A 13,942-nucleotide genomic window follows, 5' to 3' on the forward strand; every position below is an offset into this window, starting at 1 on the left:
GGTCGTGACATTGTGTATCATGTTTACATTTTGACACAATACATGCAATCTCCTACCTCTGAGCATATATAGGCAACCAAAAAATAACTTATTTCTTTGTCTAGTAACCCAGGCCAAGATATTCTTCTAGCTATAACATCTGCATCCCCGTTAACAATGTATTATGACTCTAATTGGGCATCTTATGCCTTTTATCTTAAGTCAACATCGGGCTATTACAACATGTTAGGATCTTCACCTATTTCCTGGAAGACAAAAAAATAGTATGTGCTTGCTAGGTCCAGTACTGACGTCAAATGTTGTGCAATGGCTGTTGCAAGGTAACTCGGTTACATTCTTTGTTTCCTGACAAGAGACTTCAATACTTGTCTTCAACTGTATGAAAAACACGAAAATCAGGCGGCAATAGCTATGGCTGCTAGACCAGTTTTATATGAATGCACGAAAGATTTGGAAATAGATTGTCATTTTGTTCTTGACAAAGTAGTTGCTGGTGACATTATTACACAACATATTCCCTCATATTCCAAAGTTGCAGACATTTTTATAAAGCAACTCTTAGATACTCAACATTCTTACCATATGCACAAAAACTTGGTGTTTTTCCTAGTGCATCTCTCTATTTTTTCTGATCACCGCCAATTTGAGAGGGAGTAATAGAGCAGTGCAACAGCGGTAACTTACAATACAATAACAGTGAGTGCAACATATTAGGGTAGTTAAGTCTCTTCATTAGTCATGTTAACGATACATTATTCTTTATACATTAATATTTTGTTATAAGTTAGTTAAGTTACATAGTTCAGAATGTAAGAAAAGAAACTAAAGATTATATGATATGTTTTAGAAAGATCAAATGTACCAAAATCGAAAAACCGAACCGTGCTAATTTCGTTTGGTCCGGTCCCGACTTTTTAGAAAATTCGGTCTATTCAGTCCGGAATGAATAGATCGAAATAAATTCGGTTCAATCCGATTCTTGTAAAAAATATTTCGGTCCTGACCGAATAGACCAGATACACCAAATCATAAATACTATAATTTTATATTATATCTTTTACATATATCTTAAAAATTTTAATAATAAATTTTAATTTATAATTATATTTATACACTCTTAAAACTCTACATATCACCTTACTTTAATTATATTTTAGATTTTATAATTTTTGGTTTAAAATTTTAATATAATTTTATGTTTTTCAAAAAATTCGTTCCGTTTGGTCCAAAACCGAACCGAATTATTTCGGTTCGGTCCGGTGCATAATACAATTTCGGTCCTTCGGTCCAAAAAAATATGATAATTCGATTTTTCAGTTTATTCGGTTTAGTCCGGTTTTGGACCGAATCGACCGAATGCTCAGCCCTAATGAAGTGTGTTTCTTAATTTATATTAAAGATTTGTTCACTCCATTATTTTCTTAAAGGGGGTTTGAGCCCCTCATTTTTATTTGATTTCTGTTATGTAATTAGTAGATGACTTTTGGTCTTTCATATGCCTACATTAATTAGAGACTTTTGGCTCTCCATTTTCTTGTAACATTCATCCTACTAGCCTATATAAGGCTTGCTTGTATCATGGTTATGGACACAAGAATAAGATGTTCTGTTTTCTTATTAATTAGTTCTCTCTCAAAGTCTCTTATATATATCTCTTATATATTATATTATATATAATACGTTATCAGCACGATAGTATAAAAAAGGGAGAAGGGAAAATTTCCAGCTTGCGACCTTTTATAGTGTTCTTCTATTCTTCTTTAGGTGATATAAGTATGCCAACTATTTATCTTTGCTTCTGTTGCTTTCCCTTTGGAACTTCTGTATTTTTGTTTTTTTTGCGCACAAGCACTAAACTATTGAACTCCTAAATTTCTTTTATGTGATTTACAAATTGTTAGCATTTAGTCATAATATTGGTACTTGTTTTTATGCATGGCTTGGTATAAAAAATATAAACTAAGACTATTTTAATGAAAATTAACTTTAAACTTTTGTTTGTTTATTGATGTTAGTGTTCCGCCACCAACTGTTTTTGATAAGTCTTCCAGTACAATTTTTAAGTCATGTATTACTAGTTGCGGAGTAAAATTTGTATTCATTTGCTTGTACTTCTTATCTTAATACACATGGTATAAATATCTATCGTTAACCCCTGTACTTTGATACCTACTTGTTCATGGATTTAAATTGAGGCTGCAATAGAAATTCAGACTTGCTTGCTTTAGTTTATCTTGATAATCATATACCATATTTGGTCGTTACTGCCTTAAGTTCCTTTATGCTTGAGCAAGTTTCTGCTTTGGCAGATATGACAACACAACTTGCTGTTTTATATGAACTTAATAAAATAAAATAAATATAGTAAATTAAGTAGTTATACATTAATTCACTACTTTACGAGATAAATTGATAACTTGTTTTCTTTTGATTATTATTTGCTATTTTGTCGTAAACAAATTATAATATTATATTCTATTTATGTGTATAAATATTGATGATGATTATAATTTGGTCTCTTTTGTTTTTAGTGATAATGTCGAATCTTACAAAACTAGAGTTCAACGCACTTGATGTCACCGGCAAAAATTATTTGACATGGATTCTTGATGCTGAAATCCATCTTAGTGCAATAGGTCTCGGTGACACCATATAAGAGGGAAATAAAACCTCTGAACAAGACAAGGAAAAAGGCATGATATTTCTTCGCCATCACCTTGATGAAGGATTGAAAACTGAATATCTGACTATTAAAGATCCATCAACTCTTTGGAAGGATCTCAAAGAAAGATATGACCATCCGAAAATGGTGATACTTCCTAAAGCTCGCTATGATTGGCTATACTTGCGATTGCAAGATTATAAAAGTGTGAGTGAGTATAACTCTGCCATGTTTAAAATTACATCTCAATTGAAATTATGTGGCGAGAATATCACCGACAAAGATATGTTGGAAAAAACATATTCCACTTCCCATGCCAACAATATGCTTTTGCAGCAACAATATCGTGAACGTGGATTCACAAAATATTCTGAGCTGATTTCTGTCTTGCTTCTTGCTGAACAAAATAATGAACTTTTGATGAAAAATCATCAAGCACGTCCAACTGGCTCAACCCCATTCCCTGAAGTGAATACGGTGACTAACAATGAATATAGAGATAATAAATCATTTGGATGTGGGCGTGGGCATGGATATGGACGTGGACGTGGGCATGGACGTGCCCGTGGTCGTGGGCGTAGTAATCAACAAAATCCTCTGAACTTTAAAAGAAAATCTTACTTCCAGAAAAGGGCAACAAATGAGGAGAAACCCGAGGGAAGTATGATGGTTAAAAGGGGTGAAAGTACTTGTAGTCGTTGTGGAATGAAAGGTCATTGGAGAAGTACATGTCGTACCTCCAAACACTTTGTTGACCTATATCAGGCATCTTTGAAAAATGTTGAAACTAATTTCACCGAACAGAATGATCCTTTGGGGATCGCCCATCTTTTATCACACCTCGGAAGTGACAATCAAGGTGATCCTTCGGGCTTTAGTCACATGGAAGTTGGTGATTTTTTTGAAGATATTGATGTGAACATGCCTAAATTTGGTGGTGATGAGCATAATTAAACAAGATCTTACCGTGCTAGTTGAACTTTTTCTTTATGTTGGACTATCTATTTTTAAACTTTGAACTATGATAATCATTATTATCAGTTGCATATGTAATTTTCTTTCGTTAATGAAGTACTTGAGATGTTTAACTTCTACTTCTGATTTATATTTTATTTTTCATGAAGAAATATGGCCAGCAGCCTCTCATCATATGTTAAAAGAGATGAGGAATCTTTTTGTTTGGCGGATAGTGCAACCTCACATACAATTTTAAAAAATCAGAAATATTTTTCGCATCTAGCATTAACCAAAGCTAATGTAAATACAATATCGGGTGCATCAGATATAATTGAATGCTTCGGAAGAGCAAGTATAGTGCTACCTAATGGTACATGTTTATTGATTACAAATGCAATGTTTTTCACCCGATCAAAAAGAAATCTTTTGAGTTTTAAAGATATACGCCAGAATGGCTATCATATTGAGACAACAAATGAACATGAAAATGAATATTTATGTATCACGACTATTATCTCAGGAAGGAAACATGTGATAGAAAAATTCCCATCATATAATTCTGGATTATATTATACTTTCATAAATCCAGTTGAGTCATATATGACTATTAATAAAAGTTTTGTTGACCCGAGAAATTTTATTATATGGCATGATCGTTTAGGCCATCTGGGTTCAACAATGATGCGAAAAATTATTGAAAATTCAAATGGACATTCACTCAAAAACAAAATTGTTCCATTGTCCAAAGATTTTTCATGTGTTGCTTGTTTTCAAGGAAAATTGATAACAAAACCATCTCCTGTGAAAGTTGTAATCGAATGAATTTTTGGAGCGAATTCAAGGAGATATATGTGGACCTATTACCCCATCCAGTGGACCATTTCAATATTTTATGGTACTCATTGGTGCATCCACACCATGGTCACATGTTACTTTATTGTCCACTCGTAATGTTGCTTTTACACGACTTCTTGCTCAAATAATTCGATTAAGAGCACAATTTCCTGATCATAATATAAAGAAAATAAGATTGGACAATGCAGGAGAATTTATATCCCAATATTTTAATGATTATTGTATGTCGATTGGGATTGAAGTGGAACATTATGTTGCCCATACACACACTCAAAATGGTCTTGCTGAGTTTTTCATTAAAAGGTTACAGTTAATTGCAAGACCATTACTTATGAAAACAAATTTACCAAATTCTGCATGGGGGCATGCGATTTTACATGCGGCTTCTTTAGTTCGGTTAAGACCGACTTCTTATCATAAATATTCCCCACTACAACTAGTAAATGGTCACGAACCAAATATCTCTCACTTGAAATTTTTTGGGTGTGCAGTTTATGTTCCAATATCCCCTCCCTAACGAACAAAAATGAGACCCCAAAGAAGATTAGGGGTATATATTGGATTTGATTCTCCCTCGATTATTAAATATTTGGAGCCCATGACTGGTGATTTATTCACGGACAAGATTTGCCGATTGTCAATTTGATGAGACAGTTTTTCCTGCATTAGGGGGAGATAAGGCAAAATTCGAAAAAGAAAAGCAAGAAATTTTATGGAATGCAGTATCCCTGTCTCATTATGATCCTCGTACAAATCAATGTGAACTTGAAGTTCAAAAGATTATCCACCTACAAGAAGTCACAAATAGATTGCCTGATGCTTTTACTGATGTCAAGAATGTGACAAAGTCACATATACAAGCTGTTAATGTTCCTTGTAAGATTAAACTTCCTGAAGAAAATAATAAAATCATGCTAGCAAATGAGTCTAAAGCACGCCAGAAATGTGGTAGACCAATTGGATCCAAGGATAAAACTAAAAGAAAAACAAGGAAACTTGATAAAGAAGTTGGACAATCAAATGGCATCATAGAATTGATCACTGAAGAGACGTCTTCCAAGGATGATCAAACACCTGAAATTGTTCACAATAAAGAGATCTCGCTAAATTATGTCATTTCAGGAAAGAGGTGGAACATAAAAGAAATTGTCATGGATGATATATTTGCATATGCAGTTGCACTTGACATTTGTGAGGAAATCGAGGATCATGAGCCTAGATCGATCTATGAATGTAAAAGAATAAAGGATTGGCGAAAGTGGAAAGAAGCTATCGAAGCAGAATTAAAATCACTTGAAAAACGCCAAGTTTTTGGACCTATTGTCCAAACACCTGCAGGTATAAAACCCGGTGGATATAGATGGGTATTTGTGTGTAAAAGAAATGCGAAAAATGAAGTTGTGACATTCAGATTTTTACTCAGTTTATCAATTTTGGAAGGGCTCCGAATGAATTTAATGGATGCTTGTGACTGCCTCTTTATATAGATCGCTTGATAATGATATATTCATGAAAATTCCTGAAGGATTGAAAATGCCTGAATCATGTAATCTAAAACCACGAGAATTATACTGAATCAAGTTGATTAGATCCTTGTATGGGTTAAAGCAATCTGATCGAATGTGGTATAATCGTCTCAGTGAGTACCTCCTAAAAGAAGGATATGTTAATAATGTCATTTGTCCATGCGTCTTTATTAAAAGGACAAAAGGAGGATTCACAATTATCGCAGTTTATGTTGATGATTCAAACATCATTGGAACTCCTGCCGAACTTGATGAGACGGTTGGATACTTAAAGAAAGAATTTAAAATGAAGGACTTGGGAAAAACAAAACTTTATCTTGGTTTTCAAGTTGAACACTTATCAAAAGGAATCTTTGTCCATCAGTCTGCATATATTGATAAGGTCCTTAAAAGATTTATTATGGATAAAGCATATCCTGTCAGTACACCCATGGTTGTGCGATCACTTGAAAAGAAAAAAGATCCATTCCGCCCAAGAGAAAAAGGAGAAGAACTACTTGGTCCTGAAGTACCATATCTTAGTGCCATTGGTGCACTAATGTATCTTGCCAATTGTACACGTCCTGATATCACATTTTCAGTTAATTTGTTGGCAAGACATAGTTCTGCTCCAACTCGAAGACATTGGACCGGTGTGAAAGAGATATTTAGATATCTTCGAGGAACAATGGATATGGGTTTGTTTTATTCTAAAGACTCAAAAATGGAATTAGTTGGTTACGCAGATGCATGATATCGGTCCGATCCCCATAAAGGTAGATCTCAAACATGTTACGTATTCACATATGGTGATACTGCAATATCTTGGCGGTCTACAAAGCAGACTCTAGCAGCAACTTCTTCGAATCATGCTGAATTATTGGAACTACATGAAGCTAGCCGAGAATGCGTGTGGTTAAGGTCTTTGGTCCATCATATTCGAGAATCATGTGGTCTCTTATTCAATAAAGGAAGTCCTACTGGTTTATTTGAAGATAATGAAGCATGCATCACTCAGACTCGAGAAGGTTACATTAAAGGGGTGAAATTAATGTTTGTCAGCTTCGATCATGTGAAAATCCAGCGGACTTGTTCATAAAAGCAATTCCTAACCTTCCTTCGAGAAGTTGGTACACAAGATTGGGATGCGATAATTTCGAGATCTATATTGATTTTCATAGTCATGTTTAAATGAGGGGGAGATATAATGTCCTCTTTATTACTCGTTTAACACATGTACTCTTTTTCCTTAACTAGGGTTTTTCCCACAGGGTTTTTCCTAGTAAGGTTTTAACGAGGCATGATGTTTTTATGAGTCATCTAAGGGGGAGTAGTTATGTAATTAGTAGATGACTTTTGGTCTTTCATATGTCTACAATAATTAGAGACTTTTGGCTCTCCATTTTCTTGTAACATTCATCCTACTAGCCTATATAAGGCTTGCTTGTATCATGGTTATGGACACAAGAATTAGATGTTCTCTTTTCTTATTAGTTAGTTCTCTCTCAAAGTCTCTTATATATGTCTCTTATATATTATAATATATATAACAATTTCTTATTTGATAACCTCCTTATATGTGTATATGTATGTATGCAAGTAAAGTCCGTGTGTGACTTAAATTACTAAAAAAAATAATTTTTATAAATAAGATTTTTGTTTGGATATTTATGTATGTAAGTAAAGTCCATGCATGGATATTCTCATGACTTTAAAATGAATAATAACATCACTAACTATAACAAAAATCTCATAGAAAATATTACAAAAACCTCATCAATCAGTTGATGAGCTACCCTTTCAACGGCTAGCCATTGAAGACTATAATTTGACTTAACATAATTATGTATATATTTTGCTTATGATCATTCAGGATTCAAGTTTGATTCCTAATAATCTCCCCATTCTATGACTCATAGAATAACATCCATAAATTTATAGCCTTAATGATAACAAAACATATTTTAGACATATAGTATTCAAGACGGCATAATTTACTCTTGTTAAGCTTCTTGAAGAAATAAGCGAGAAAATTTAGACAAAAAGGCAAGAGATGCTACTGTGAGATTCTTGCTCCTCGATATAGCTTATTGAGACTTAACTTTTCCCACTTGATATGACTTCTTTAGTCCTGTCTTAGTTCTGACCAATCTCTTCTGATGGTATTGAGTTTGAACTGCTTAGATTTCCAGATTTTATTGTCTACATTATTCAATTTTATACCTTAACTGAAGACTCCTCTCATTTTACCTTCTTCCTTGAGTTTAAAGTAAACCCTTTGGTGGGTTTTTCACAAAAACTATGTTGAGATTTTGTTCTGAACATCCTAGCAAGCCTCTTCATTTTGTTTCTTCTCTGTTATGAAACTGTGAGCATGTTCTTACTCCCCCTTAGACGTACATCTACTTTTCTCTGCTTATTATTTTTTTGTTCTTTCACCTCACCTAAAAATAACTTCTTTTTATATTCTTTAGCCTCTAGATTCTACTTCAAATTCTGGTCAACCCCTGACTAGGGTGGGACTGACAAAGTCACTGTAGTCTAAATGAACAATATCACTCTTTAAATTGATCTAATTCAACACACCTTTATGCAATTATGGCATCCTTGTAACATAAGCTGGAATCAAGAAACCTGATGGCATCCATTTTTCTTAATAGAAGATTGTTTAAGCGACTGTAAACGAGTACACTGTAATTTCCTAAATAATTTGAGCACAAAAGTTGGGAGATAATGGAGAGTCTGCAAAGATAACATAATAGATTGAGTAGGGTCGACACACTTTATATATGTGACATTAATAACACAGGCAATAATGATATTTCGGTACTACACAAGTATCCGATTATGTGTGGAAGTGAAAAATAATTAGTAACAACTCAAGATATGGATACCTCTTTTATCTCCATCTATTACATTTGAAGCCAATTTACAAGACATGGAAATTAATTCACACGGCTTTAACTTATTCACAATACATAAGATAGATAGGGAAAGAACATTTTTATTTGAATATAACCAAAAATATCTTGATTAACTATACTGCAACAGAAATTTACAATAAGATTTTGAATAGGCAAATATTTTTTCCAAATGTGTATTCTATCAGGTGGCAAGTATAGTTCTCAAAAATTGTTTCAAAATAGGAGAATAATGGTTACAAATGAAACAGATGAGGCAGATGAATTCAAATAGACTTAAAAGGTAGTAGAGCGTACATGAGGATTAAAGAAGATTATAGAGTATAGACCGTAGACCGTAGATGTGAAGGTTAATTGTAAGAGCCATGTGTTAAGTGCTCGAATTAAAGACGTAACAAAGATAAATACTATTTTCACATGAACTTTTATAAACAACAACATAGTTCCTTAACTTTATAAATATTAATAAATAATAACTCAAGATATGGATACCTCTTTATCTCCATCTATTGCATTTGAAGCCAATTTACAAGACATGGAAATTAATTCACAAGGCTTTAACTTATTCACAGATACATAAGATAGATAGGGAAAAAATGTTTTTTATGTGAATATAACAAAAAAATCTTGATTAACTCTACTGCAACAAAAATTTACAATAAGATTTTGAATAAGCGAATATTTTTGCGAAATGTGTATTCTATCAGGTGGCAAGTTAAGTTCTCAAAAAGAGTTTCTAAAATAGGAGAAAAATGGTGAGCACTGGAAGAGATGAGCAGATGAATTCAAATAGACTTAAAAGATAGTAGAGTGTACCTGACGATTGGAGAAGACTATAGAGTGTAGACCCTAGATGTGGAGGTTAATTGTAAGAGTCATGTGTTAAGTGCTCGAGAAAAAGACTTAACAAAGATAAATGCTATTTCCACATGAACTTTCATAAATAACAAAATAGACCCTTAAGTTTATAAATATTACTAAATAGTAACATGAAATTTGCTTCACATCAATCGGGAATATATGTATAATCTTTCATGTCCATTCTGTATAGCTTTCGATCTATTTCATACATTAAAACATGTTTGAACACATGAAGTCTAAGTAGAGATATACAAATATAATGACATACGTCTTAAAATTGAATGGGATTCTTTCATTACAAAGACTATGAATGTTACAGCTTAAAAAAATGATAAATTTGAGTATTTTATTAAGTTAATGTGGCCTGATATGACAAACGAGAAGTATTCAAAAAGTAAAAAGTTGAATTGGAATAGAAAGCAAAACATGGACGAAAATGGAGCCTTCTTTAAATCATTACGTAACAACTTCACTATTTTCTCCTCGTATATCATGAGTTCAATATTTTCAAATACAAGATTATATGAATATCTAATTCTATATGTGTTGTTATCAATCTTAATATCATGCCTGTGTTATGAGTTTTAAATCATGGTTAGTTTGTTTTTCTAAAAGTACAAATAATTATGCATTATCTGGGCAGTAAAGTGTTAAAAGTCTTTTTTTTTCCGGAAAAATATGCTACGATTCTATAAGCAAATACAACTGTAGTAAGAATCCCCTCCGGAAATTCTATTCATCATGACGTCATTTAACTTCTTTTACATGTATGCATTTCCTAAATCATTCCTCTAAAAACATGGTTTGCGAGACCCCGGAAAAAATCTGCACAAATATTTTGCTTTTTAGGTCAATTGGCAAATGCAAACTGGCCAAAACTGCATATATACTTAGTTTCATTCTCACATGGCTTTGAAATTTTTTTTTATACAATTTCAGGTTTATTTTTAATATCTTCTCATAACCTCATCTTTTCAACAAAGAAAATTTCTTCTTGATGGTGCACACTAGATTTGAACACTCATTACAAAGAAGCTTACATGTGAGCAGACAACTGATGGACAAGGTATCTTCCAGTTCGATCAGGACGGCCTCCAAAAGTAACTAAATGTTGGACGCGATATTAATGGCTGACACCATGGCCCTGCAAAAAAATTAAATATTTCAATCGATTTACAAAAATTTGAAGACTTAGATTATTAAATCATATGAGCAATAAAGATCTTGGTTATATTGAGTATCACCCATAATAGGAGGTGGTGCTCTCAGGATATGTGAAGAATATCGAATAGGATCCTCAATAGGAAAAGGTGGTAGTGGACGGCCTCCAAAAGTAACTAAATGTTGGACGGGATATTAATGGAGTGGGGCATGACGGAGGATTAGGTGGAAGTTGGGGCTTTGGTGAAAGAGGCAAAGGGGGAGGGGGAGGAGGAGAATCAGGTGGTGATGGTGGTGACAAAGGGGGAGGAGGAGGATGAGGAGGAGAATCAGGTGGTAATGGTGGTAAGTTCCTTTCCCTTCCATCTGAACCGTTCCCGTGAGCAGAATTTTCCTTTTCATCCTTGTGGTTGACCGAGACATCCTTCATTTTGAGCTCCTGATTGCACGATATCTTATGGATTTCATCTTCTTCAGCAGACATGTGTGAAAGCAAATGGCCAAGGACAGCAACATTGCTGTGTGAAAAACTAAGAATGAGTAACTAAGAATGTAAGACTCAGTGAAATTTGAGGTTGATGTTAAAACCCAACACCGGTTGACAAAAACCAAGCACATGTATATCTTTTCACAAAATTCAACTTTCCTAACAGGGCTGATTGGCATACTTGGAAATTATATGGCTCATATGAAAAATTCTTATGAAATTTTAATTTGAAGATAATCAAAGGATTAAATTAAATATTTTAAGATTGTTAAAAATTTAAGCCGAAAATAAAAAATATTGACGTTATCCAGATCTAAAAAACATAAAAGGCATCTTATGAATGAAAGAAGAGAGTAATATGAAGGAAATTGCATAAAATATGGTTACTACACTTCGTATGGTAAGAAACATTAGATAAGAAACAAATGTGTAATGAAAGTAACAAAACAGGCTACATGATCTCAATATTAATAATTTCTGACCTGCCATATTCTTCGATAATGCCATCAGTCGATCTTGATTGAATTACATATATGTCTTCTTGAGATGAATTTCTGATTAAATGCTCTATATGATCAACGTAAGGCTGAAGATGTGATTTTGGTATAATCTTCCTTTTAATCCATAATCGCAGGAATCTGTAGTTATAGATTGTACTTAAAAGAAGGTTATGGAAAAGTGCAATGTTAAAAAATCATTCAAGTGATCATATCAGTAAATGATACCTTAGCACACTGCTTATGATTCTCTCCGGGGTGAGCCCCTGCTGGAGCAGCAGCTCCTAACAGCCGAGGCAACTGATCTTGCACGACTGTAACCAAACAAGCTCCGGCAAAGTCTACAAAATTTTAAGAAAAAATTGAGTCATTTGTACTGATCATGCTCTTCATAAACCACGCCAGGCAATATCTTACAATTACATTGAATCTGGATAGATGCTAATATACAGAAGAAACAATCATAACAACCACTAATGCAAAGAAGTGAAGCAAATAAAAGTTTGAAAGTGGAGTAAATATAATAATTAAATCCAAAAATCTGGGGTTTTTACCTTTGTGCCTATGTGAATACTTCATAATGGAATCCACAAGAAAGAAAATTTTTACTCTTCCATGCATATTCTGCTCTGTTTCCAACTTCTCTATTATAAGTTGAATAACCTGCACACAACAATATTTATCATCAAAGCACGAAATTACAAATTTACCTACTATATAAAATTAAAAACTAATCCAACTACATGTACCTTGTGATTAAAGAAAGTAACCCTATATATTTAATCAAATTAATATATAGACATCTACTGAAAGATTGACATTAATTATGTTTCCACATGAACACTTTTAGTAAATCACAAAATTCAGTTTATTCTTAAAGAAAAAAATATATGAGCTTTAACATTGTTTATGGTCAATAAAGAAAAAAATATTTAACAAAATATTTAAATGCTGGTGCAAAAACACAATATTACCAATCTCATGGGCAATTCCATTTTTAGCACAATCAGACGCGTTGCCCGATGTATACAGTATTTTGACTCTGACGGTATCTCTAATATACCTCTGAATGGGTCACGAGCAACAATTCCCTAAGTACTGATAGAGCCCCGAGTAAACACATTATCCCTTGGTTGAACAGGGGAACCAATTTTAGAAGTTCTAGACACATTTTGAGATATGCTTTGAGAAGGAACTCTTATCAATTTCTTCTCCTTAGCAAGTGCAACTAGATGTCTTATAGATGGAATCGAGTCCTCGTTGTTTGATTCTGAAAATGCACAGGTTTTGCTCCCTTGAACAGCTTTGTTTTCTGTTTCGAGCCTATGCAAGGAGAGCAACATAAGAAAGTATATCAGGGAAATTATAATATGCTTCTAGTGATGATTTCCGCCTTTTTTCAAATAACTCCCTAATTTCTTTAACAGCTGTAGCGATAACGCTCAATTATCAAGATTAATCAAGATTGTAAAAAAGATAACGCTCAATTATTATCTACTGCAAGTTGAAACAAGCCATGCCATTTTAAGCTTATATAAGTAATTCAGAAAAAGATTTTACCATAATGAGGATCTTAAGCCAATAAAGTTAATTATGGTATCCTTGCTTCCAAATAGTAGAGGTAATATTTAACCTCTTTCATACAAAAACTTAGCAGATTTTCTTTAACATATATTATTTATAAATATAAACTTCAAACAAATTTTTTATATTATTGAGAGAAAGAATGTGTTAGCATGTTTTAAGAATCTAAACATTGAGGGGAAGAATGAAGTCTAAAATAAAGTGGGGATTCTCTGTTTGTCAACCTTCAATATACATTTTTAATGTGCAATGGGTGAGCAATATTGCATGCACATAAGTAATACACAAATGTGTTACCTCACCACCTCTTTTATGAATTATAACTACTAAATAAAATTTTTATAATACAAAAATACTCAATAGTCGTATAAAAGACATCATACACTCTTAGACTACTTCAATATATAGAACAGTTCTATTTTGGCCTATTATTATTTATAGCATGACTTAAT

At 33.1% G+C, this 13,942-nt stretch overlaps 1 protein-coding gene across 1 annotated transcript; it reads left to right on the forward strand.

The window, feature by feature from the left end:
- Nucleotides 1-2,695: 2,695 nt before the first annotated feature.
- Nucleotides 2,696-3,616, forward strand: LOC141718592 (uncharacterized). Its single transcript, XM_074520970.1, has one exon. The coding sequence runs from the start codon at nt 2,696-2,698 to the stop codon at nt 3,614-3,616; it is 921 nt and encodes a 306-aa protein (XP_074377071.1).
- The last annotated feature ends 10,326 nt before the right edge of the window (nt 3,617-13,942 follow it).

This window comes from Apium graveolens, chromosome 1 (genome assembly GCF_009905375.1).
Source record: "Apium graveolens cultivar Ventura chromosome 1, ASM990537v1, whole genome shotgun sequence".
NCBI lineage: Eukaryota > Viridiplantae > Streptophyta > Magnoliopsida > Apiales > Apiaceae > Apium > Apium graveolens.